The following is a 24528-nucleotide window of genomic DNA, read 5'->3' as shown; positions in this document are numbered from 1 at the left end:
GCCTGCACCAAGACGCTCACAGCTTGTCGCGCTACCCTGTTGACGACTCTGACTCCTCCAATACTGACAGTGCTGCTTCCGTTTTCTCAGTATCCCAGCTCCTTCATTTCGCCGACGAGCAACGTCGTGATGCCTACACCAGAGCACTCATCGACCATTTGGAACACTTTCCGGCCGATACTACTCTATGCCTCTTCGTACTCCTCGACGGTATACTCTATACCGTCGTAACCTTCATCCGAACGGCTCCGAGTTCCTACTTGTAGTCCCTAAACACCTCCGCTCAACCGTTCTAGAAGAGCTTCACAACGCCCCAACGGCAGGACACCTCGGCGTATCTCGAACCTATGACCGAGTACGTCGCCGTTTTTTCTGGCCGGGCCTTGCCCGTTCTGTACGGCGTTACGTCGCCGCTTGTGAACTTTGCCAACGACGCAAGAAGCCTTCCCAGGTCCCCGCTGGTTACCTGCAGCCACTCGACATCCCTGCCGAGCCCTTCCATCGTGTTGGCTTAGACCTTCCCGGCCCCTTTCCGGAATCTACATCAGGAAACAAGTGGATTGCCGTTGCTGCGGACTACGCGACCCACTACGCCGTAACACAAGCTCTTCCGACCAGTTGCGCTACTGACGTCGCGGACTTCCTCCTACACGATATCATTTTGATGCATGGTGCTCAGCGTCAAATGCTCACCGACCGTGGCCGTACGTTCTTGTCCAAAGTCATTGACGACATCATGCGTGCCTGCTCAATACAGCACAAAATTACCACCTCCTACCACCCACAAACGAACGGCCTCACTGAGCGTTTGAACCGCACGCTTACAGACATGCTATCGAAGTACGTTTCCGCCGACCACCGTGACTGGGACCTGGCTCTACCTTACACAACCTTTGCATACAACTCTTCCCGTCTCGAAACTGCTGGCTTTTCCCCGTTTTACCTCTTGTATGGCCGAGAACCGACGCTACCACTAGACACTGTGCTTCCGTTCCCCACAGCTTCAACTAGCGATTATGCCCGTGATGCAATCGCCCGTGCTGACCATGCTCGCCAACTTGCGCGCGCTCGTCTGCAAGCGTCTCAAGAAAAACAGAAACAACGCTACGACCTCCGTCACCGTGATGTGCCTTTTGCGCCCGGCACCCTCGTGTTGCTTTGGTCACCATCGCGTAAAGTTGGCCTTTGTCAAAAACTGCTCTCCTGTTACACAGGCCCATATTGTGTGCTCCGCCAAGTGACCGATGTCACCTACGAAATCGTTCTAGCCACGCCCACTACGTCCTCCGCTGTGACAACCAGTGATATTGTCCACGTCGCCCGGCTCAAACCCTACACCTCTCCAAGCACCTTGGATATTTAACAGCACCGTGACGGCGCTTTTGCCGCCGGGGGGGGGGGGGGGTAGTATTACGATAGCTCGAAAGATGTTGAAGAGACGAGCCGCCGCGCAAAAGACGATGAAGTGTGTCTGTGCTCTCGGTGCGAGCGATTGTGGGCCTGGCTTTCTGGCTTTAGTGTAAATAGTGTGTACATATAGCCTCTTTCGTCTGTGTCCTTTCACACGTAACAATATGTATATAAAACCGTTTTCTCAACACTCTGGATATCTCCTCTCGCGGCACCTGGCACGACGCTATCCATGGAACCTTCGGGGCCACTCGGACTTGGCAACACGGGCTAGGCGTGCCCAGGAGACTCTCAAAGAACGTACTAACCGGCTTGCGACAATACGAGTGTGTCAGACAAAACGGTATAGCTTACAAACTGCGGAACAGCACAAATACGCTTGCGCGACGTTCCGAGTGAAACGTCACTATGATATTTTATTATAGAAAAAAAAAAACTCCAAGAATTTGAACACTGCAGATACATATGTAAAATATTTCTTACTATCAAGGAAATTAGCCCCAAGGTGATCGCGAGCTTCATTCTTCGTATTCAGTACACACACTGCAATAAAAGAAACCAAACAAGTTCTCATTAAATCAGGCAAGTAATATATGCAAATTGCGCTAAATGGTTCTGAAGACTGCGCTAGGATTTTAGCGCACACGTGGACTTCATACGGAGCATGACTCGGCTCCCCTATGGCGGTCGTTCTTGTCACGCGGCGCGCGATTTGAGATGCGCGTTGGCAATCATTTCACCATCTGTATCCACGGAAGCTTCAATTTATTGCCTCGGTATTCCTTTTCGGTGGTAGTGAAATTTTGTTATATTGAAATCGCGTATAACCACACTTCGTTATACTGAGGTTGTAAATACATGGTGTTCTATGAACAAGAGCTTATGAAAATGTAAATACTTCGTTATATTGAGAATTTCGTTATACTGAAGTTTGTTATGTCGAGGTTTTTACTGTATTTTCCCATTTCCAATATTAGCCGACAATTATGCAGATTAACAGGTGGTGGCGTGGAGGACCGCACAAAGAGCAATGGAACGAAAAATCTTAGGACTAACATTAAGAGACAGGAAGAGAGCGGTGTGGATCAAAAAACAAACGGGGATAGCCGATATTCTAGTTGACATATTAAGCGGAAGAAATGGCGCGGGGCAGGCCATGTAATGCGTAGGATGGTTAACCGATGGACCATTAGGGTTACAGAATGGATACCAAGAGAAGGGAAGCACAGTCAAGGTCGATAGAAAACAAGATGGGGTGATGAAGTTAGGAAATTTGCAGGCGCAAGTTGGAATACGCTAGCGCAAGACAGGGGTAATTGGAGATCGCAGGGAGAGGCCTTCGTCCTGCAGTGGACATAGAATATAGGCTGATGATGATGCAGATTAACCACGAAGAATTATGATTCGCAAGATAGGTTAAAGAGAACGTTATAAAAAGCACGGCTTCGTGCGTTAAACGGATAGCAGACAAGTTCCCACAAAATTTATCGCATCTACTGTAAGGTTACTGCAATTGTAAAAAAAAAGAAAAACTACCCTGCACCTTTAAGGCGCTTCCGTTTTGTGAATGCCCTATTTCACTGGCTGGTCCCATCAACCAAGATATACTAAACGACCTCAGAGTGTGCATAGCGCCGACCCTAGTTGCATTAGTTCTTTTAGGGGTGTGTGAAAAACCGAAATTTCGAATACAAATCAAGTAGTCTCTGCTAATCAATTCTTAATCGATTAGAGAATTCACTGTTCAATATTGTCAAATATATTGTTTCCTTTCAAATATAATGAAAACAACACTTCATGAGTCTAGCGGAAGAAAAAAAATAACTTCCCTTTCCCTGCCGAGAAAATGGGGGTGAGCGAAGCTTGCGGCAAGACGACGCTGTCGCAGGTGTTCCGCTTCGTTTGCCCTGACCTCAGGGTCGACGGCACTTCGCTGGCGTTTCACGTCTGCTCCGAAAGCCCTCACGCTAGAATTGGCACGTCGACGACGAGCCCTTTCCCGACCGAGGTCGTGGCGCCATTGTTTAAACGCAGCCTGCTCCTCGGCGGAACGCAACACGAGAGGCCTTCCCATCCGTTCGCCGAATCTGATCTCAAGCGAGGCAAGCCCGGTGGAGCGCGCGCAAACGCCCCTTTTCTTGCCTTTCCCTCCCCGCGACACCCGATACGACCTTGATTGGTCGTGCGCGTCACGTGATCCGGCGCCGACGCCGCTTTCCCCGCACCTGCTCTAATCTGGGAGCAGCCGGCTTTTTTACCGTGACACCACCACCGCCGACACTTGTGAGGTAAAGCTTCGCTTGAAAAAGAAAACGATTCCTGCTCCGAATTCTGCTGCAAGAGAGCTCCGGTTGCGGCACACTAAGATCAGCTCCTGAGCGTTGTTACGATTGACGTGTAACACCCCGTGCAAAAAGCATGATCGAAGACCATGCCTAATCGAAACGGCCGATGGATTCCTAATTTGCTATGGGTATCTCGAGTCGTTGCCGGTCTTGCGGGCGCCCCGCAGTGATTACGGGCCCCTTTGTGTGTGTGCGTGACAGGAGGGACGGCCGCCTTCCGCGAACTGTGCGATTCAAGGGGAGACTCCTTTCCGCGAACCAAACGGGACCCACGGGTAGCCGCCAGCGGAGGCAAGCACGGGCAACGTCGCTTAGGAGAGAGGGAGCATCCGCCAATCACCGACCGGACTCAGTACATGTCACGTGACGCTGACGTGAGCAAAATCCCGCCTACGATTTTAGCGGGCCTATTTAAGCGGCCCCGCGATGTATTTTTCATTATTATTCTCTTCTTTTATATCCTTCACCAACCATGGAATAAACAGTGCAAGTTTCGCACTGGAAATCGTCTCGCCCCTGCCTGGTCACCATGGTCTACCGGATGTCTGTAGCCTGCCGACAACGCCACGCTACCCAGTAGTAACGCCGATCGAGGTTCGAGGAACCGGCGTCGCAACCTTGGTTGGCAGCTGATGGGATCTACCACGTTTCATCCTGGAAAGAAGGTCTCTGGATAGCAACTTCGGAACGATCATCGCAGGATTCATGATTGCAGTTGGTGAGTGCACGGCTTTTCTTCACTGAGATATCACCAGGCATTTCGTAATTTTGGGGGAAGTATACAAAAGCAGTGATAGTAGTAACCATTGACGAGTGTTCTTAGAGTACGTCACGGTCGTGTAGTAGTGAAGAAATAGAAGCACTAAGGACAGCCATGAACCTGAAGGCATTAAAGAAGCCGGAATTGCTAGAGTTGGCCTGTGAGCTGAGCATAGAAATTTCAGAGCGACAGAGAAAGCCAGAGATAATTGAGGTGATTGAGGCAGTCGGGGCAGACGACGAGGAACTAGAATAATGCTTAATTAGCATTAAGAAAAAAGTACACCATCTTCCCGTAGGGGAACCCTTAGTAGTATGCGAAGCAGCCATGGGGTCGACTCAAGTTCCCATTACGCGAGCCCTCGTTGCATCAGTAGCAGCTTCTCGGCGACGTTGACGTTTCCTTTCGGCTTCGCGAGCCCGAAGTTCGGGATCGGCCTGTCGCCACTGCCGTTTCGTGGCAGCGGCTCGAGCCGCATATCAACACCGCATATCCACGAAGTGATTGATGATGAGTGGGCGAAGCACCGGGGGATCATTCGGGCAAAACGCCGGAAGCGTTCTCCGGAAGCCGGAAGCTGGCTGCCGGAACCGGAAGCGGAACCAGCAATGGAACTGGAAGTGGAACCAGAAGCGGAACCAGAAGCGGAACCAGAAGCGGAAGCCGGCTTCCGGTTCCGGCTTCCGGAAGCCGGAGCTTGGTGTACATCCAAAGTAGGGGTGTGGACGCCGCACGGCGGAGGGAGGGAGGGAGTGACATAGCCCTGACCATAAGCTGCTTCGCATCTAAAAAGAAGACCGAATAGCACGTGAGGCCAAAGAGGAACGCGTAGCACGTGAGGCCAGAGAGGAACGCGAAAGACGTGAAGCGCTCGAGATGAGGCGCCTTGAGCTTGAGATTTTGAGGGCTCAGAATACCAGAGGAGCGACTCCCATCTCGAGAGAACGCAAGAAAAAATGAAGGACATGATGCAGTCATACCGAGTCGGGAGGATGTAGGACTCTTCTTGGTGAACTTTGAGCGTACATGTGAGAAGGCTGGACTTCTGAAAGACACGTGGTCGCAGCGTCTGCTGACGTTGCTGCCATGTGAGGTTGCAGACATGATAGCTCGCATGGAAAAAGAAGAATCAGAAGACTGTGACAAAGTAAAGTCTAGTCTTCTGAAAAAGTACAGGTTATCGGCGGAAGCATTCCGAACAAAGTTCAGGGAGGCCGGAAAGGCCAGAAACGATTCCTATGTCGATTTCGCGTACTCGTTGATGGCCAACATGAAAGAGTGGCTAAAAGGATCCGGAGCATTTGGTGACGACGCCAAAGTGGTAGATTGTTTTGGGCTGGAACAATTCTTCAGCCGACTCTGTTCCGCCGAACAAAAGGTATTGGGTGCAGGATAGGCCAGGCGTAGAGACAGTCGCAAGGGCGGCAGAGCTTGCTGAGGAATACGCATCTCGCCAGGGGCCCGAAAGCGAAGAGACGTTCAGGAAGGAGAATAGATAGACATCCTACAAGCAGGAGCGTCGGTCAAGGTCGAGACCGTATAAAGGAAAGGAGAAAGCGGAGTCAGTGACCAGTAATGACGAGAAGAACAGAGAAGGAAAGGAGGAGCCACCAGCACTTGGCAAGGCTGAGCAACAAAAGAAGGCTTTCGAAGCTAGAAAGCCAGTTGTGTGCTTTAACTGCCAAAAGACGGGACATAGTGCCTTCGGTTCCAGAAATCCAAAAGTTTTCTTTTTGTCAGTGAGCAATACCGATGATAATATGAGATTGTTAGAACCATACATTTGGGACCCCGTAGTGAATGACAAGCCTTGTCGCGTACTCCGGGACTCGGCCGCCACGATGGACGTCGTTCATCCCTCATAAGTATTACAAAGTTAGTTTACAGGAGAATGCGGTTGGATAAAGCAAGCAGCAGAGGCTAACAGTCTTTGTCTCCCATAGCCTGAGTCCGCGTTGAGGGTCCTTTCAGGACACTTGACACAGAAGCCGCCGTGTCAGCGCACCTTCCACCGCAATATCCATATTTGTTTTCAAGCAAATCCGACGAATTGTTGCGGAGCAGGGGAGTCGTTTTCGGCAAAGGAATAGTGCACGATCTAACCAGACCAAAGGCACGACAACTCGCGGCAAAGGTAGCATGCGCAAGCCCAGCCCAGGAGGACACAGCCTTACACAAGGAACCCTCAGAGTGCGATAATGAGGTTACCAGTGAAAGCGAGGTCGTTGAAGGCCCGTCGGCTAAAGAACAGGCCACCGCACTGAGTCAGGGAGAGGCGGCAGTTTTGAGAGTGAACGGGGAACCTGTAGTATCTCGGGAAACGGAATGCAGCAGAAAGTTGCTAAACGTAAGAACTTACACTTTGGTTACCGAGCAAGAAAGGGACCCCACTCTTCGGAACCTTAAGCACAACGGTGAGGAGGGGACCGCTAAGAAAAACATAATGTTCCATAAGAGGGCAGGCGTTCTCTATCGAAGGTATTGCGATAGAAAAGGAGTCCAGTTTGATCAACTAGTAGTGCCACAGCGTTACTGCCAGGATCTGCTGCACTTGGTCCACGGGGACCTTTGGTCCGGACACCTAGGCATTCGAAAAACCAAGGACCGCTTGTTGCAGGAATTCTACTGGCCCGGGTGCTTTCGGGAAATAGAAGCATTCGTAAAAAGCTGCGACACGTGTCAACGCATTGGAAAGCCCGGGGACAAGGCTAAAGCCCTCATGAAACTTGTTCCCATAATTACGGAGTCCGTTTCGCAGACTTGTAATAGATACAGTAGGACCTTTGCCCGCAACTCAGTCCGGCTACCGCCACATTCTTACGTTACTGTGCCCAGCAACCAAGCTTCCCTGAGCAGTGCCCTTCAAAGAGCTACGCTCGAGTCGAGATCGTGATCGCGCTTTTGTCCATCTTTGCGCAAGTCGGTTTCCCAGCTGAAATTCAGTCGGACCAAGGAACCGTTTTCACGAGCGCCCTAACCTCGAAATTTGGAAAAATGCGGTATCAAACTTATCCATAGTTCGGTATACCATCTCCAGTCCAACGCTGTAGAAAAGGTTCACTCGGTCATGAAGCGTCTGTTGCGAGCCATGTGTTATGAGCGCAAAACAGATTGGGAACTCTGCTTACCAGCAGCTATGTTCGCCCTTCGAACCGCCCCGCATGAGTCGACAGGGTTTTCACCGGCGGAGCTATTCTATGGTCGTTCCCTGCGATCACCACTCCGGATCATTCGGGAAGCCTGGAAGGGCCGGGCTGACGATCCTTCTGTAGTTGAATACGTGCTAGATTTGTTAGATCGGCTGCACAGGACGCAAAAGATGGCAGGGCGAGAAATGCGCAGAGTCCAATGTAATGCCAAGCTTTACTACGACATAACTGGCTTGGGCGCTACGCTTCGAGTTAGGAGATCAGGTAATGATAATACGTCCCTCACCGAAGAACAAGCAGCAACTACGGTGGGAAGGATCGGCTGACATTGTTTCGAAATTGTCTGACATGAACTACATAGTAACAGTTCCGGGTAAGAGAAGAACACATCAGGTATACCATAGCAATTTACTCAAGCCCTATCGGCAGAGGGAGGCCGTCGTAAACATGTCCCTTAACGTGCCAGAGGAAATGCCGCTTGACTTACCAGAGTTGGCACCAGCAACGGAAGCAGGCGTAGGAGAAACCATAGATAACCTCGTACAGCAAGCCGAGATTGACCTCCATCAGAAGACGGAGCCGCGGGAACTCATGTATAAGTATAGAGATAGGTTTTCGGACAAGCCGGGACTGACGACCACAGTTGTCTATGATATTGAATTAACCTCATCAGAGCCTGTGCGTTCGAAGGCGTATCCCGTTTCACCACGCCAGCGTGAGGTCATGGCTGCGGAAATAACAAAGATGTTGGAGCTAGGCGTAATAGAACCGGGAGAGAGTGATTATACTTCACCTCTTAGTTGAGGTCTACGGAAAAGAACCGCGCCCTTGTATTGATTACCGGAGGCTTAACCTGATCACGAAGGATCAAGCCTATCCTATGCCTCATATCGAAGAAAGGCTTCAGAAAGTGATTGAGAAAGTGACACTAGATTAGTCAGGGGTTATTGGCAGGTACCGTTGACAGACTAGGCGAGTAGGCATGCTGCATTTATTTCTCCAATGGGAACGTTTCGACCAAAGGTCCTGAGCTTTGAATTGAAAAACGCTCCCTATTGTTTCTCCAAGCCTTATGAACCGGGTGTTGCGTGGTGTGGAGACTTTTGCGCTGCCGTATCTCGATGATATCGCGATCTTTTCGGCATCATCGACAGAACATCTGACGCATCTGCGAGCCGTACTGGCCCGGCTGCGCGAAGCTAACTTAACTGCCAAAGCGACAAAGTGCCGATTCGGGCGTGCCGAAGTAACCTATCTGGGTCATGTGATTGGTCAAGGCCGCCGCCGGCCTTCCGAGGTCAAACTAGCTGCGATCAAAAGTTTTCCACAACCTCGCGCTAAATGGGACATTCGGTCATTTCTCGGGTTAGCAGGATATTACCAAAGATATATTGCGCGTTACTCCGATGTCGCAAGTGCTCTGACACATGCGCTGAGAAAAACAGAGCCGCAAACCATACAGGGGGACGGAGCCAAGTAAAGGGCTTTCTGTACACTGAAGAGGGCTCTGACGAGTCAACCAGTGTTAGGCATGCCGGATTATTCTAAGCCGTTCATTGTTCAGTGCGACGCGCGTAATCGTGGAATGGGTGTTGTGCTTTGTCAAAAGGGAGATAATGACGAGGAGCACTCTGCACTCTTTGCCAGTAGGAAGCTCACTGCTCGCGAGGAAGCATACAGTGCTTCTGAAAAGGAATGTGCCTGCGTTGTATCGGTGGTGCAGAAGCTAGCCTGTTACATGGTGGGTTCAAGGTTCACCATCCAGACGGCCGGACCACTGTCCTCTTACGTGGCTGCAATCAATGTCCCCCCAAAACGGCCGTCTCTTGCGCTGGAACTTAGTACTTCGGCAGTACAATGTTGGTATTCGCTACAAGAAAGGTAAACTCAATGGGAATGCAGATGGTCTGAGTCGTTGCCCCTAGTGTATCGCTAGCCTCATGCCCACTCTGGTTTCTGTGTCATTTTTACGTTCGTATTTTTTTCATACGTTTCTTTAGTATCGCGTAGTTGTAGTTGATTGTTAGCTGATTTTGGTAATCACTTCTTAAAGCTTTCAGGAAATGGTTGTTTTTAGTGTTTAGGGGGAGGAGAAGCGCGAAAGGGATGGGAAGCAGTAGCGGTTTTTCTTTCTTTTGGTAAAGCCTGGTGTGTCTCGGGGGAGGGTGACCTTGTACTCGCTTGCTTTGTGGTTGTGGGTCCGGCACTGTTCTGGAGTGATTGCTTGCCCAAACAGGAGACGAAAAGTTGCGAGACCGGTTTGCAAGTCCAGTTTCACCGGACCGCGCCAGGTAGAAAAAGCATACAAGAGCGCCACGAGGACTGATGAAAGACTCCAGGGAATCTACAAGCTACGAACCAAGGGTTCGTCACGACGGAGGAAAATTCTGCTGCTGAAACGCCGATCCCTCGCCCAGTGGCTGCTGGGCCCTACGCGTCGGGATCTATCTTCCCCGCCGGAGATGCTGTTACGATTGGCGTGTAACATCCCGTGCAAAAGGATGACCGAAAGACCATGCCTAATCGAAACGGATGATGGATCCCTAATTTGCTATGGGTGTCTCGAGTGGTTGTCGGTCTGGCGGGCGCCCCGCAGTGATTAAGGGCCCGTTTGTGTGTGTGCGTGAGAGGAGGGAGGGCCGCCTTCCGCGAATTGTGCGATTCAAAGGGAGAATCCTTTCCGCGAACAAAACGGGATCCCCGGGTGGCCGCCAGCGGAGGCAAGCACAGGCAACGCTGCCTAGGAGAGAGGGAGCAGCCCCCAATCACCGACCGGACTCAGTATATGTCACATGACGTTGACGTGAGCAAAATCCCGCCTACAATTTTAGCGGGCTGATTTAAGTGGCCCCGCAATGTATTTTTGATTCTTATGCTCTCACTTTTATATCCTTCACCAACTCTGAAATAAACAGTGCAAGTTTCGCGCTAGAAATCCTCGCGCCCCTGCCTGGTCGCCATGGTCTACCGGACGCCTGCAGCCTTCCGACAACGCCACGCTACCCAGTAGTAACGCCGGTCGAGGTTCGAATAACCGGCGTCGCAACAGCGTGCGCACGGGGATTATAACCTATGCTCAATAATCTTCAGTCATTCAGAAAATATGGCTCGCTTGAGGCAGCCTATATAAACATTTATGCTATTATTTACTAGCCTTATGATTTGGCTAGTTCACATTGTAGTAGCAACAATCCTCTCTGTTTCAAAGAACACAACCCGTACCTTGATCTGGCTACGTGTGGTTTATAGCGACCATTGTTATGGTGGCCCGCATAATTGAAAACACTTGTTTATTTTTGTTGACAAGTTCCTGAACTTTCCAGACGTACAAATACAATCGGTATTAGCGTCATTTTACTGCGAAGCTGCTAAGAGGACTTCAACAACCGTTTTCGTGCGGTGACCGACCTGGCCGGTCTTCGACACGTGGGCGTCGTCGGCGACTTCAACGGCCCGTACGGCCTCTATGGTTACGTCTACGACACTACCAAGGGGCGCAACCTGTGGCATGACGCCCACGAGATGGACCTCACTCTGGTCACCGACAAAGCTTTTCCCACGCGCATCGGCAACTCCGTCACCCGGGGACGGACACCCGACCTCGTCTTCGTGAAGAACGTCGAAGGATGTCGGCTGGGAGAGCACCGCCATTGAGTTTGGCAGAGACCACTACATTCTCGAGACCCACCTCAAGGTGGCTCGGGGTAGGGTCAGGGAATTCACGTTCGTCGATTGGGACCATTTTCGTAAGATTCGCGAAGAACCCGGGAGAGCCATGGCACCCACCAGCCTCGAAGAATGGTGCGAATGCATCCGCAACGACGCTTCCGAGGCCACCAAGAAAGTGGAAACTGATCTCGACGTCGAGCGAATGGACAGCAGACTCGCCCATCTGATCGAGGTCAAAAACGCCCTGCTCCGTCGATGGAAAGGTCAACGGCTCAATCGCAGACTACGAAAGAAGATCTCGGAGCTCAACAAGGTCATCGATGATCACTGCAAAGCGCTATGCCAGCAGCAGTGAGACAAGATCTGCGAATTCATTGACGGACAGATCAGAAGCATACGTTGGCCCGGGCCCTTCACGAAGCCACCAGGTCTCACACGGTCAATGTACTCGTCTCCAAACTCATTCAGAAGTACTTGCCTGTCCGGCGCCACAGTCATCCGGCGACCCAACTTCCGGAAAACCGAGGCCTTCGTCGCCTCGACGCGGACGAAGACTTCTCCGTTGCCGAGGTTAGACAGGCCATCTTCGCGCTCAACCGCAAGTCTGCGCCGGGTCCGGACGGAGTCACCAACAGAACGTTGACAAACCTCGACGACCCGTCGATCGTCTTTCTGACCGACAACATCAACGAGTCCTGGAAAAGCGGCGTGGTTCCCTGCAGAATGGAAGACGGCCTGCACGGTGCTTCCCAAGCCCGGTAAGGCTCCGAACATCGAGAACCTCAGGCCGATTTCTCTAACATCATGCATCGGCAAGGTCATGGAGCGCGTCGTCCTCAACAGGCTCAACGGGTACCTCGAAGACAACGACGTTTACACGTACAACATGATCGGCCTCCGCACCGGACTCGACGCAGGTAGCAATGAACTAATCAAGCACCAGATCGTGGACGGCCGTTCCAGAGACGTCAAGGCTCTGCTCGGTCTGGACCTCGAGAAGGCTTTCGACAACGTGCTCCACGCCTTCATCGCCAAGACCATTTCGGGACCTGGGTCTCGGGTCCAGATTCCACTGCAACGTCGGCTCTTTTCTAACGGACAGGAAGGCCAAGCTTCGCATTGGAGACTTCCGCTCCGAAGATGTGCCTCTCGCAGGACGGGGCACTCCTCAGGACGCCGTAATCTCCCCCACACTATTTAACATCTGTACGATTGGTCTTTTCGAGAGGTTGGCACGTGTCGAGGACGTCAAGCACACCGTCTGCGCCGACGACATTACCATCTGGTGCGCCATGAGAGCACTGAGACGTAGGCGGCTGTTTCATGAGCTACATGAGGCACGTGTACTAACATTCATGTCATGACACATCATTTATGCTCGTCATACACTCTTGTCATAGTATGCCAATTTTGGTACATATGAAGTTAACGAAACGACCATGAGAGCATTTATAAGCAAGAGATTTGCGCTTCTGGCTGAGCTAGCATGCGGCAGGTCCAGCAGTCGCACGAATGAAGCGAGGCAGTGTTTCGCGACGTCATGAGAAATCAATCTCCTAGGTACCTAAACCGAAAAAGTAATAAAATTATTTAGGGAACTCGGACGGCTCGCCCGTATTCTTTCTAGGGTTTAACAGGCCGGGCCTTCATTTAACGCAAGATAGCGACACGTTGAAAATGTGATAAGTCCTTTAGGCTACCCTGCGCTGGGGGGAGGGGAAAAGGATATATAAGATGAAATCAATGAATCAATAAGCCAATAAACAAATAAATAAATAAAATTGTCACAGTGTCGTAGATAGCAATTAGTTTTGTAAATCAAATCGGGAGCAGAGGCACATTAGGTGGGCAATTCTTTCTCCACAGCACCAGACATCATACGCACCACTATCCGCCCGACCAATCAGTGTGGAATAAGTTTCCGTGAAAGGCGACTCCTTACCACAGCCGACACGGAAGAGATGCCTCGCATCGGGGTGGCCCATTAATGGCTCGAGAGGCAATTAATGGAATTTAGTACGCGTAGTGCAGTCGCGTAATATTTGGAGTATTCCATTCCGTTAACGGTTATGGTGCGTGCGAGATGGCGAAGCTGCATCGTGGCAAGGGTCCTAGAAAGTAGAGCAGGGAATGACACGGAATGCCTGCAGGTTGAGGCCCCAAGAATCAATGTGCTCCAGCAACGTCTCAAGGCCAGTCGGAAGCGAGCGCCGGTTCTTCGGAACAGGGGTCAGGATGATGTTTAACTGAGCTAATTGGTTCATTCTTCAAGGTTTGTAGCAGCAGGAAATTGGGGAACACAGCCACAGAAAGGAACTAACAGCCGTGGACCTAGCGACACTGTCAACTGATTTCTTTCAGCTGACAGTGCAGTTGAAGAAATCAGTTGACTGTGCAGCTACGTCTACCTCTGTTCGTTCCTTTGTGTGGGACAACTCTCAGCTGCTACAAACCTCGAAGGAGCCAGGAGCCTCGATCTCGCCTTGAGCACTTAATTTCGGGTGGTCCAGTCGAAAGCGGTGAGATGCAGCGAAATGTCGGTAGTTCGCCGTGGTATAGTTGTGTGTTTACGGCATTCTTCTGCCGAACACAAGGTCCGGAGTTCGATTCCCTGCTGTGGCGCGGCACTTGTTTGAGCGTAAAAGGCGCGGAGACACCCGTGTATACAGTGCAATGCTCTGCTCAAATGTGGATCTTGCTGAAAAATCGTAGCTTTGGGACACAAATCAGGACCCGTTAGTAGTAACTATAGACGACAGGGTGCTATTTGTCCTAAAACGGAAAGGTTACATTGGGTGGAAAATTAATCAAAATAAGAGCAATATCGCCGCGACGCGATGCGAATCGAGCGCTTCGGAGCGATCTGAAGGCTGCACATATTGAGCCATAAATGTTACTCAAAATTGTTCTGCATGACTGCTATCACGGATTAGTAGGTTTCATGCATAATGATGTTCGTGTCATCAAGCAAGGAACTTTTTTCTAAGAAATTCAATGGAATAGGAAATAAAAAGACAGAACATGTCATCAAATGGACTAAATTATCAGGCAAGCACAATATACGCACCAACTTTGCTGGGTTCCTCGATGATTGTTTGGAACCTTATGGCGGGGGCTTAAGGTTTTTATAACGGGTAGTGCACGTGTGTTCAAATTGGTCTCTGCTGACGTGGTAGCATTTTTGACACCAAAGGGGAACGCGAAGGCAAAAAAGTTCGTTACCCGACCATTCGATGAGTAGATTTCCCTCAGTAACCTCTCTGACAATAGTTTTGTAGATTTCATTGCCATTTTTGAAATAACGCTTTTTCACTGTTTTTTAGCTGCTGACGGGTCAGAACGCTAGAATATGCAGGCAGTATATCGCCCTTGCTCGTATTTTAGTCGGCATACAAACTTTTGATGCTCCGTGATAAAAGAAAATTCAGAGACAAAAGATAGCCGGCGTGATTGTTATTGTTGACATCTGTCAGCAGTGATAAGTAACGTTCGCTGGTCAATCGGCCGCAGTGGCTGTCAATTGTCTTGTCTCCTGCACGCGATATAGGTACACATTTATTTTAATATTTTTCAAGCTCTCGAAAAATTGTTCTTCATTTAGTGGTCGCGAGAAACCCTGCCTGCGTAGGTACGTTTACGTACTTTATATGCCAAATATACCTCTACTATAAGGTAGCATTTTTTTTTGTTCTGCGAATGACGTTCTACTAGAGGCACACCATAAAGAAGTAATAATATCAAGGTATCCTGACATTCAGGAATACTCCTATTCGAATATAAAAGGGTAGAAAACTCAGTTATAACGTTAATGTAACTGACGTCAACGCCTTTATATGTTTAATAAATTATTTAAGGCAGGTTCAAAAGTTCTCTTGGTCGATAATTCTAAATATCAAGGTATCCTGACATTCAGAAACAACCTTATTTGAATATAAAAGTAAAAAAAAATATCGTTATAACGTTAATGGAACTAACGTCAACGCCTTGATTTATTTACTAATTTATTAAAGCAACTTCAGAAATTCTCTTGAACTATACTACTAATGGTTGACACTTACTTTGTAGCGCTGCATTGTCCACACAAATACAGCCCTGTGAATGTCAGTTAACCGCACGCGCTGACTTGTACAGCACACACGTGGAACTCACAACTAATAGAACAACATATTAAGTGCGATGATGATCGTAGCGCCCTTTATGTCCATAAATTTTCGCTTAGGGCATGATGCTGGCTGGTGCTGTCGAAGAATAAAACGGGAGAAAGTTCTTGCTATTGGTCTGGCCGGCAGTTATATTGCAGCACCTCATCTGGCCACCTGCGCCTGTGCACGTACTCCGCCTGTGACCGATTGAGCCACTGCCTTAGTACGAATAGCTTTGTGCCTGTAGAATGCAACATTGGCTACGTTGGCTAATTAAAGGACACATATCCTGGAGTCCAAGCACTGAATGAAAGTGCGCGAGTATTGCGAGTGTGCAAGTGCGCGAGTGCGCGAGTGTGCGAGAAAGGAAGTGAAGAAAGAAGGAAGGAAATAAACGTTATTAAGTCTGTTGAAGCTCACAGTAATCATCCATAAAATACGGTGTTAACTGAGCCTTCACCCATTGTTGTTTGCCTCCCGAGACGTAATGCGGTACCACGTAACCACCCCCACCATGATCGCTTCGAGGGCTTCACTGTCGGGAGCGCGTTGACACGGTTTATGGTAATAATTAATGGTAATAGACGCTTTTTCATACACGAATTGAAACGCCTATATAGGCCATTTGTTAAAGGGATCATCCATTCTGACCATGAGCGAAGTTTCTTCTGTGAAAAGTATGAAAAAATCCAGTTTGTGGCCGATGACATGAGGATGGTGACGTTGGTTGTTCTTTATATACCCGCATAGTGTATCGACAGCATTTCCACAGGTATAGCCAGCAATGTTGTAAGGTAACCATAACGCTCCTGTCTTGTGTAAGCGGTCTTGGCTACAGTGCCATGGCGATGATCACTAGGTATATGCTAATATAACAGGAAATACTCCTTGAATTTGTACAGAACACAGTCATTGCAGTGCACAACGTTTTATAAAATTAGTCTGTATGACGAGCCTTCATCCAAAAGTCAATGTGAGCAGTGTCGTGGCAGATCCCCTGGCCGCCAGCGCTTGCAGCAATGCTGAAGAGTTGTGTTACAAAGCATAGCCCAGGCAGCAAGGTACCAGCAACAAACAATCGGCCCTGAAGCTAGAAGTAAGCACGAGGCAGCCTAAGTTGAAGCTTCATTCCAGCAGCTAGACTAGTTGGGAAACCTGGGCGAGTTGGTGGTAATTCATGTTTAGGAAAATAACAGCGCTAAACGTACAAGGACTTAGTCAAAGAAGAACACGACACTGCGAGTCCAATTGTCAGTCAGATCCAGTGTCGTGTTCTTCTTTGCCTAAGTCCTTGTACGTTTAGCGCTGTTATTTTCTAGCATTTGGAGCCCTTAGGTCCCTTGAACTTGGCGCAGTGCCTTGGATGGCGGTTGAAAAGGCGGAAGACTAGGGAAAAAAAAGGAAGCGATACGTGCCAGGGTGATTCTGCGAGAGTGAGCGCTTTTGGTGAGCAGACTGGTGCTTCTTACCGCGCGCCGTGTTGGCTGTCATGTGATTGGTGAAGTTTCAAAGGCACGGTACAGTGCAATAGTAAATGGAGCGGCAATACGGAACGTTCGTTTGTAAAGGGTGCCTGCGTGACATCACACGCTCTCCCAGTTCGTTGCACACCACGCGTTTTGACGTGAACATCTTTCAGTTCTGTCAGAGGGAGTCACTTGCTGAAACCGCATGTGACAAAAACATGTTACGATACTATCACTTATCCTCTGTAGACGCACTACCTACGCGCCTTAATTTTGTATCGTTGTGTAGGAAAAAGAAGTCATTGCTCGATGCAAAAGCCAGTGGTCTCCGATGCTCCCCCGAGAAGTCGCAACCATTAGTTTTTCGACAGGAATGCCGAAGAAAACTCAATGAAATACCTCATGTCCCACTCACCTTCAACGTCAAAGAAATACCCACAGTAAATCGCGTCCGAACCCTCGGCGTTCACATACAACAGAATGGCGGAGGCGTATACCCCATTAAACGTCTCAAGCAGACCACCTTCCAAGTCATGCGAGTGGTCAGTCGCACATCACCACCAAACAATACGGACTGTAAGAAGCAGACGTGATCGAGCTCGTCCAGGCCCTGATAATCCGCCGCATTGCCTACGCGGCCCCGTACCTGCCCCTCACTCCGAAAGATAAAGATCAACTAGACATACTGCTGTGGAAACCATACAAGCAAGCACTCGGACTACCTCCGGGAACAGACACACTCAAGCTCGAAGCCCTAGGAGCTGTGGGAATGCTGACGTGGATAGTGGCATAAGAGCCAACCATGAACAAAGAATGGGACGGACGCGCGAGCAGTGGTGCGAGGAACGCACGAGCTGCGGCTGGGCGCCCTTGGACGCGGCCGGCCGAGACTGGAGCTGCTGCCGTGGACCGCGGGACCGAGGCGTTTTACCCACAGAGTCCCTAACACAGTAAGAGAAATCATAGACGCCCACCTCACAAGCCAACGAGAACGCCTAGCCCTCACACCAACATGTAAAAAGCTCCTAGCACACCTAGGCTACCTCACACAGGGCCGAGGCCACGAACAAGCAATATATGTGGCCCAAAACATCCGCGATAAAGCTAGCCACCGTCCCTAGAAGCATGCACCCGGAACATCACGCCGGTCGTCGCCAAGCTCGCGCAAATACCTTTAAGACAAGATACGGCAACCTGCCCACCACACTGTATACAGATACCGCGCAGTACCCCCCAAAAGCAGCCATGACGTTCAGCGTTGTAGACTATAACTTTCAAGAGGTGGTGTCGATGACGGTCCGCACTGCCAACGCCTTCGAAGCGGAGGAGACAGCCATCGCCTTAGCCATCACCTCTAGTCAAACCAAAGAACACATCACAATTATTACCGACTCCCAAGCAGCTTGCCATAGCTACGCCAGAGGCAGAGTATCTTCCATCGCCAACCGACCACTGAAACAAGCCTCCCAATTCCCCGATGTTGAAGTAGTTTGGACTCCAGGACACGAGTCACTCCGTGGAAATCAGCGTGCGCATGCTGCACCCCGAGCTCATGCCACCCGGGCGCCACGTGAGAGGGATAGAGAGGTGCCCCGCATCTATGGAGCCGGCACCTTTACAATAGAACGCCACATTACAACACCACAGATTGAACAGACGACAATACCCACCCCCACACAAGACCCTGTCACGCGAAGACACAGTAGCATGGCGACCATTACAAACCAACACATATATCCCATTTAAGCAGATTACACGGATTACACCCTGCACTATACTCATACAAATGCCACCCTTTGTAACGACTACGCTTTTCTATATCACACCACATGGACGTGCCCGGACACACAGGTAGCCCCCAAATACCCAACCCCACACCCGATCAGTCGGCCGTGCTGACTAGCTCGGACCCTCGTGACCAGCAACAACTGGCGCAGCGGGCCCGGGAGACAGCAAGAGCTGCAGGAGCCCTGGACTGAGGGCGCCTCCCCGCATAAACAGGACGGGACCTGCTTGTTTTAAGTGCGCAGCACTTTAGGGGCTTGGGCTATCGGCGTCCGTCGCGCGTGATCTGTCGTGATCACGCTCAAGAACAAGTGCTCAAAACAGGGTCAAAACATGTGCAGAATTGATCAAAACCGGTTCAGAATAAACTATCACGATTCAGAATAATTTAAAAGACGGGAATAATCAAGGATTAAGTGCATTAATTAGCAGAAACTCTTTAAAATTGGTTCCGAAACGCCAGGCTGGTATCAGCGCAGCGCAAGAGAGGGCACCACCACCCCACAAGACCACCCCACAAGCGTTCGATTGCTCCTCCCTCCTGCGCTGCTCCAGCACTGGCACACCACTGCTTCGCACTTCACCAGGTTTCACGTTAGTGGAGCTGCGTTAGCGCTGGACTCGAACTACACAAGCGCAGGATTTGCGTTGGATTGGAACTGCACTTGAGCTACATTAAGCGCAGTAAGCGTGCATTTTCTGTCAATAAATGTTTTCCTCCTCCTCCTCGTTGATCGATCGCGCATGTGTCGGGTGCGCCTCTGGCGCCGTTTTTGCGTCATGCATGGACGTAATGGGTGCTAAATTTTGCCTCGCACGCAGGCGTTCTGAAATGCGTAGTTTGGTAGTACGTTTGTTCATCCGAGCAGGAATGGTGGCGTTGGAGAGAACTCGTAATATTACGTACAATTTATCAATATCACACTGGTGCTCATCAGGAGTTATAAAGCGTGCAAGCGTGCTGAAATTTGTGAAATACCATGCTTGCTTGGCTGTGGTGCCCTCGCGGTCGGCACGTATGGTCCAGGGATAGGATAAAGAGACTCGGTTGGCAGCACGAACAGGTGCATACAACCAATCCCTTTGACCACGGCAGAACGCGTCCGTCTCTGTAGAGAGCCCAGGCGCACGAGACCGAGGCTATCACCGGAGCTCTAACCATCTACGAATGCGGCGAGCTCGAGCTGCGCAGGGATGCCTCGGAAACTGCCAGTAGGGGGAGTCACTTGTTTACCCTAGTGCCCCAAACATCCTCTGCAGAACAAACGCTCTCACTGCGAATAGAGGGAGAGCGCGATTGCGAAATCACACTGCAAGACCCCCGCTAGCTGTAGCGTAAGTTAGGCGTGTAAGCATTCCAACACGCGAATAAATGTAACTTCTGAGTTTGGCTATGTCGTTTCTGTATACCCTAGTGCTCATACGCCTTCTGCAGCGCGCACATGACGTTTTTATTATTCTTTCTCCGACGTTTCGCTTGGAAAGATTTATTGATGAAGCGGTAATGTTTACACTGTTGACACTTGTTATTTTTCTATGAAAATGATCAGCTGTCGACGCTTATGGTGGAACGACAGCGTACTTTTATAAGCGTCAGCTTAAAATCTTTCAGTTCGCATGAGGCAAATGAAACAGACGCGCAGTACGAGTATCCGCCTCTTCACGATGCTTCTCAGAATATTTCAGGTGCTTTCGCCCATGTGTCTCAATGGCAATTTTCTTCCCAGAGAACTTTTCATAAACTGCACTGTGATTTTGGGTCAATGTCCAAAACGTTTCCTCGGTCTCAAATATTAAAGAAGCAGACACAGTGGCGCCGAAAGCCGACGCTACTTCCTTCACAGCTCTTGAGAGGCTGTCTAGCATTTCATGAGAACCATCGAAGCATTCAAACAAAGTCCTTTTAGTTTGCTCTGTTAATGGCAGGTCAGCATTCACTGCTCTTTATCCTGACATCTACATGCGATCTGTGTTTCTTGCTAGAATCTGTGTACTACTGCCTCCCATTTTGCAGTGGATCAAGCGATTGATCTTTCAGCCACCTCAATCCGGTGCTCTTGCAGGTGATAAACACTTTAGCTGCAGGGTGCAGTGCTTTAGAATAGTTCCTGCCGTCCGTGCTTCTGTTTCTGACCTCTGCGTTTCGTGTTTGGTTGACTTCTTGCAACAATTCACCCGAGAAATAGTGAAAACAAGATCATCAGAGCATCACTCCTTGTTCCTATGTTGCAGTGCTTCCAGTGTCGAGATTATCAGCTAGTAGCCATCTCTTAGGTGCTGCACCGAATACTTAACAACAAACGTTCCTTTTTGTCTGGCTAAGGAATTTAACAACAATACCCACATCATTTAATAGCTTGTAACGCTCAGGCGATCATTGGTAAAAAACATACACAACTTCCAAGTTTCTAAAAAATGTCACGCATGCATTCACGCTTTCAAATGATCGAACACCAGAAAGGCGCAGCGAATGATTAGTGCAGGGCTTAAAGAACACTTTTGAATTAATTTGCTAGATTATTTCCTGTAAACCCCTGCGAATCCCACGCATAGCTGCTGAGTTGCCGCAGCCTTCACGGCGACGAAATTCGATGTCCAGTCAATCGCATTCGAGATGTTTTAAAACATATGCTGTGATCTCTGCAGTAATTTACCTTATTTGGGAAACAAGCCTAAAAAGAACTGCGTTACTATCGTCATCTTTGACGAGTACGTACCTTATGACCTCACACATGGGGTGCAAGTGCGAAAATACAAAATGTCAGACTATTTAGCCTCCTTAGCTTATGTCACAATTTCATTTATTGAATGTTTGTCCAACAGTGCAATGAAATCGTTTTGCGTTTGCAGTGTGATGAAGAATATGACGTGTGATAATAAATATGACGTGTCTGCCATGAATAGGAATAGCGGTCTTTGCTCTTGTGAAATGTTCCTTCTATGTGTTGTCGTAATTCGAAGAGAATTCCACCAGTTGCAGAAAATTACATGGGTTACTTCAATTTATGTATTTGTAAATGCAAAACGTGAGGTTTATTAAGGCTACAAATAGGACTGCGCCTGTAAGAACGGCGCACTGTGTCTCTTGCCTTTCACATCGGCCTCGCTTTTCTTGTCCATATTGCTTGATATTGACATCAATTCAAATTCAATTTTATTTTCGATATCCGGCATACACGACGCTGATGTTGAGGCGCATAATTACAAAGCCACACAAGGTTTGGCTAAGGCGTACACACCGTTTACACACCCAAATGCAGCTTGATGTGATAAATAGGTTACTCGCAGAGCCTATATTCACACCCACATTGACAAAATTATTTAAGAGCTCATCAGCAAGGATATTGTTTCAACGCTGGGCACAAGGTGGAAGAAAGAGGGCACGAGCTGCTGTCGGAAGACAGCGACGTTAGGGACTTGCCTGTGCTGCCTGTCTTTTGTATATCAGATGTAAATAGATTTGTCTGTTGCTTTAATCCTTGTGTCACATTTTAGTGGAGGTGCGGGGCCGGTACATCTCATGCAAGACGCAGCTCCGAAGCGGACCTAGCCTGGCCATTACCACCATGCCGACTGACGAAGAGGCTGCAACAACGGCGACCACAAAGGTGCCCACCATGCCAACCGTAATCTTGGCTCAGCACCGCGACCCTGGCACGTTTATGGGTACCGACAACCTGGACGGCAAAGATTGCCTCCGGCTGTACGAGCGTGTTAGCGAAAATAACAGGTGGCATCAGACCCTTATGTTAGCCAATGTGATCTTCTACTTGAAAGGCACGGCAAGCGTCTGTTTTCAGACACACGAAGAGGAGCTAACGAGTTGGGAGCAATGCAAGAAAAAGCTCAGCGTTCTTTTTTGGAAGAACGACAACGAGCCGCGAAGAAGGAACTTGGAACTCGCGCCCGGACGTCAACCCAGTCATATGTGACGTATATTCAGGGCGATCTTGCCCTTTGCCGCAAGGCGGACGAATGAATGCCGGAAGATGAAAAGGTGAAAAAGTGCTGAAGGGCATAGCTGACGTTGCCTTTAGCCTTCTCGTGCACAAAAACTGTACCAGCATCAACGACATCATAAGTTAATGCAGACAAAGAAGCTAAAGGCCGTCGAATTGTCCATCAGTATACCCGTCCTCCAAATACAGCCACTACATCATCGTGCGATGACCATTACACTCCTCAGCCGACAACGCCCGAGAGCATTGGGCGCATCGGTTGCCGAAAGACAGAGGCCGCATCGCCGGTTAACTCCCAGACCTTTGCCCCGAGCGATTTTCGACCGACGGTTTCACTCATCCAGTTCGTAGGTCGCGAAGAGCTGGCGAACCTTGGTGTTCCTTCCGTTTGCCCCATCAACCGATCCGAGGCCTTTACTACTGTCCCGGCTCCGCGGAACCAGTACCCCTCACGGCCCTATCGTAGCCCAATGGAAGGGTGAACACCAGATGACAGACCTATTTACTTCAACTGCCGACGTGTTGACCATATTTCCCGTCACTGCCGCGACACCTGGACACCCTCATTTCGATCTGCATTCCAACCATACTATCGCTCAGCAGGTAGTCACCCGCCGCCGGAAGAACCCACAGAGCCTTACCACCATGTCGAGGCCTCGCTTCCTACACGGCAGAGTCGTTCGCCTTCTCCTCGACGGCCCCTGCCTCGCCCAGCTACTCTTCATCGTTCTCCGTCGCCCATGTACCGGCGCTCGTCGGAAAATTGACGCGTGTGCAGCTCCGAGGGGTGACGCTGCTACATCGACCCGGAGTGAAATTTCTCTGCTGACCCTGCTGCCGGTTAGAAATTTACTTCAGGTGTATGTGGATGGCGTCCTTGTAACGGCTTCGATTGATACCGGCGCGCACATCTCTGTCATGAGTGACCATATTCCTAGACGCCTCACCAGAGTCATCGACGATAATGTCTTGTAATAGTGCATCTCATGCTATGCTGTCCAATTGGGCGGATCAATTACAAATTTGGTAATGAAGCACGGTTGCGGTAGGCACCCGCCGCGACAGTAGCTCCGAGTAGCAATCGGCGAAAACGCTTCTGGTGACTGATTGTCAAAGCAAACATTGTCGTTGTGCTCTGTCTGTATGATAATAGTGACCGTATTGCCATACACCCACTTCTTTTTTGCGTCGAATGGATGGCAGCTGGGAATTTGATCTTGCCAAATATCCTGTTCGCAAGCTCACCACCATATCTCCTTCATACTTTTGTATTTCGTAGACATCGAGTTTTCTTCTATATGTATATATAATTTCTGCTAAAGGTGAACAGGATGCTCTTGCTTAATATTCACTGAGATCTGCTAGGAAGTTTAAAAGCCGTTGGTCACCTTTACGTTAGTCAAAACAAAGTTCGCTTAAGCGCTGAATTGAGGTCGTTCTGACGGACACTTGAAATGGCTCGCATTTTCTGTTCAGCTGTGCAAGGCGTTGTGGGAAGTGTGTCGGCAGCTAGGTCTTCATATACTCTAAACTTTTCATCACGTCATCAGTAATCATGTCATCACGTCCTAATAAAATTGTTTATTATACTTTGGTGGCCTATTGCAAAAACAATTATTAAGGTCATGATTCAAGTCATGACGTCATGATGCAAGCCGTCTCAAGCCTTGCGCGGGTATTCCTTTGGAAGTTGTGTAGTGGTTATACAAGCTGTCCTTAGAGAAGCATGCGGCATTGTCTAATAAAAGTTTGCTGACACGCTCCTTCAAAAAAGAAACATACTTATGACAGTCATTTGGTTTGTATAGACTGTTTTAACGGCGAGGAGGAACGTAGCATCGAA

The 24528-nt window shown here is 49.5% G+C and overlaps 1 protein-coding gene across 4 annotated transcripts in view; it reads right to left on the bottom strand.

Annotated features, from left to right (window-relative positions):
- The window catches only part of LOC125941628 (uncharacterized), a 141206-nt gene extending 126690 nt beyond the window's left edge, over nucleotides 1-14516 (bottom strand). For all 4 annotated transcript variants that reach the window (XR_007464498.1, XM_049659352.1, XM_049659350.1 and 1 more), the window contains exons 1-2: nucleotides 14401-14516; nucleotides 1894-1953 (exon numbers count right to left, since the gene is read on the bottom strand). Coding sequence is in view for 3 of the 4 variants with exons in the window: in XM_049659352.1 (XP_049515309.1) it covers nucleotides 1894-1932 (39 nt within the window). In the remaining variant the exon portion in view is untranslated. The remainder of the gene's footprint in view (nucleotides 1-1893; nucleotides 1954-14400) is intronic.
- Nucleotides 14517-24528: the final 10012 nt, after the last annotated feature.

The sequence above is a fragment of the Dermacentor silvarum genome, chromosome 11 (genome assembly GCF_013339745.2).
Source record: "Dermacentor silvarum isolate Dsil-2018 chromosome 11, BIME_Dsil_1.4, whole genome shotgun sequence".
Taxonomy (NCBI): domain Eukaryota; kingdom Metazoa; phylum Arthropoda; class Arachnida; order Ixodida; family Ixodidae; genus Dermacentor; species Dermacentor silvarum.
The sequence above is the reverse complement of the archived record's forward strand: the minus strand, read 5'-3'. Positions and strand labels throughout refer to the sequence as shown.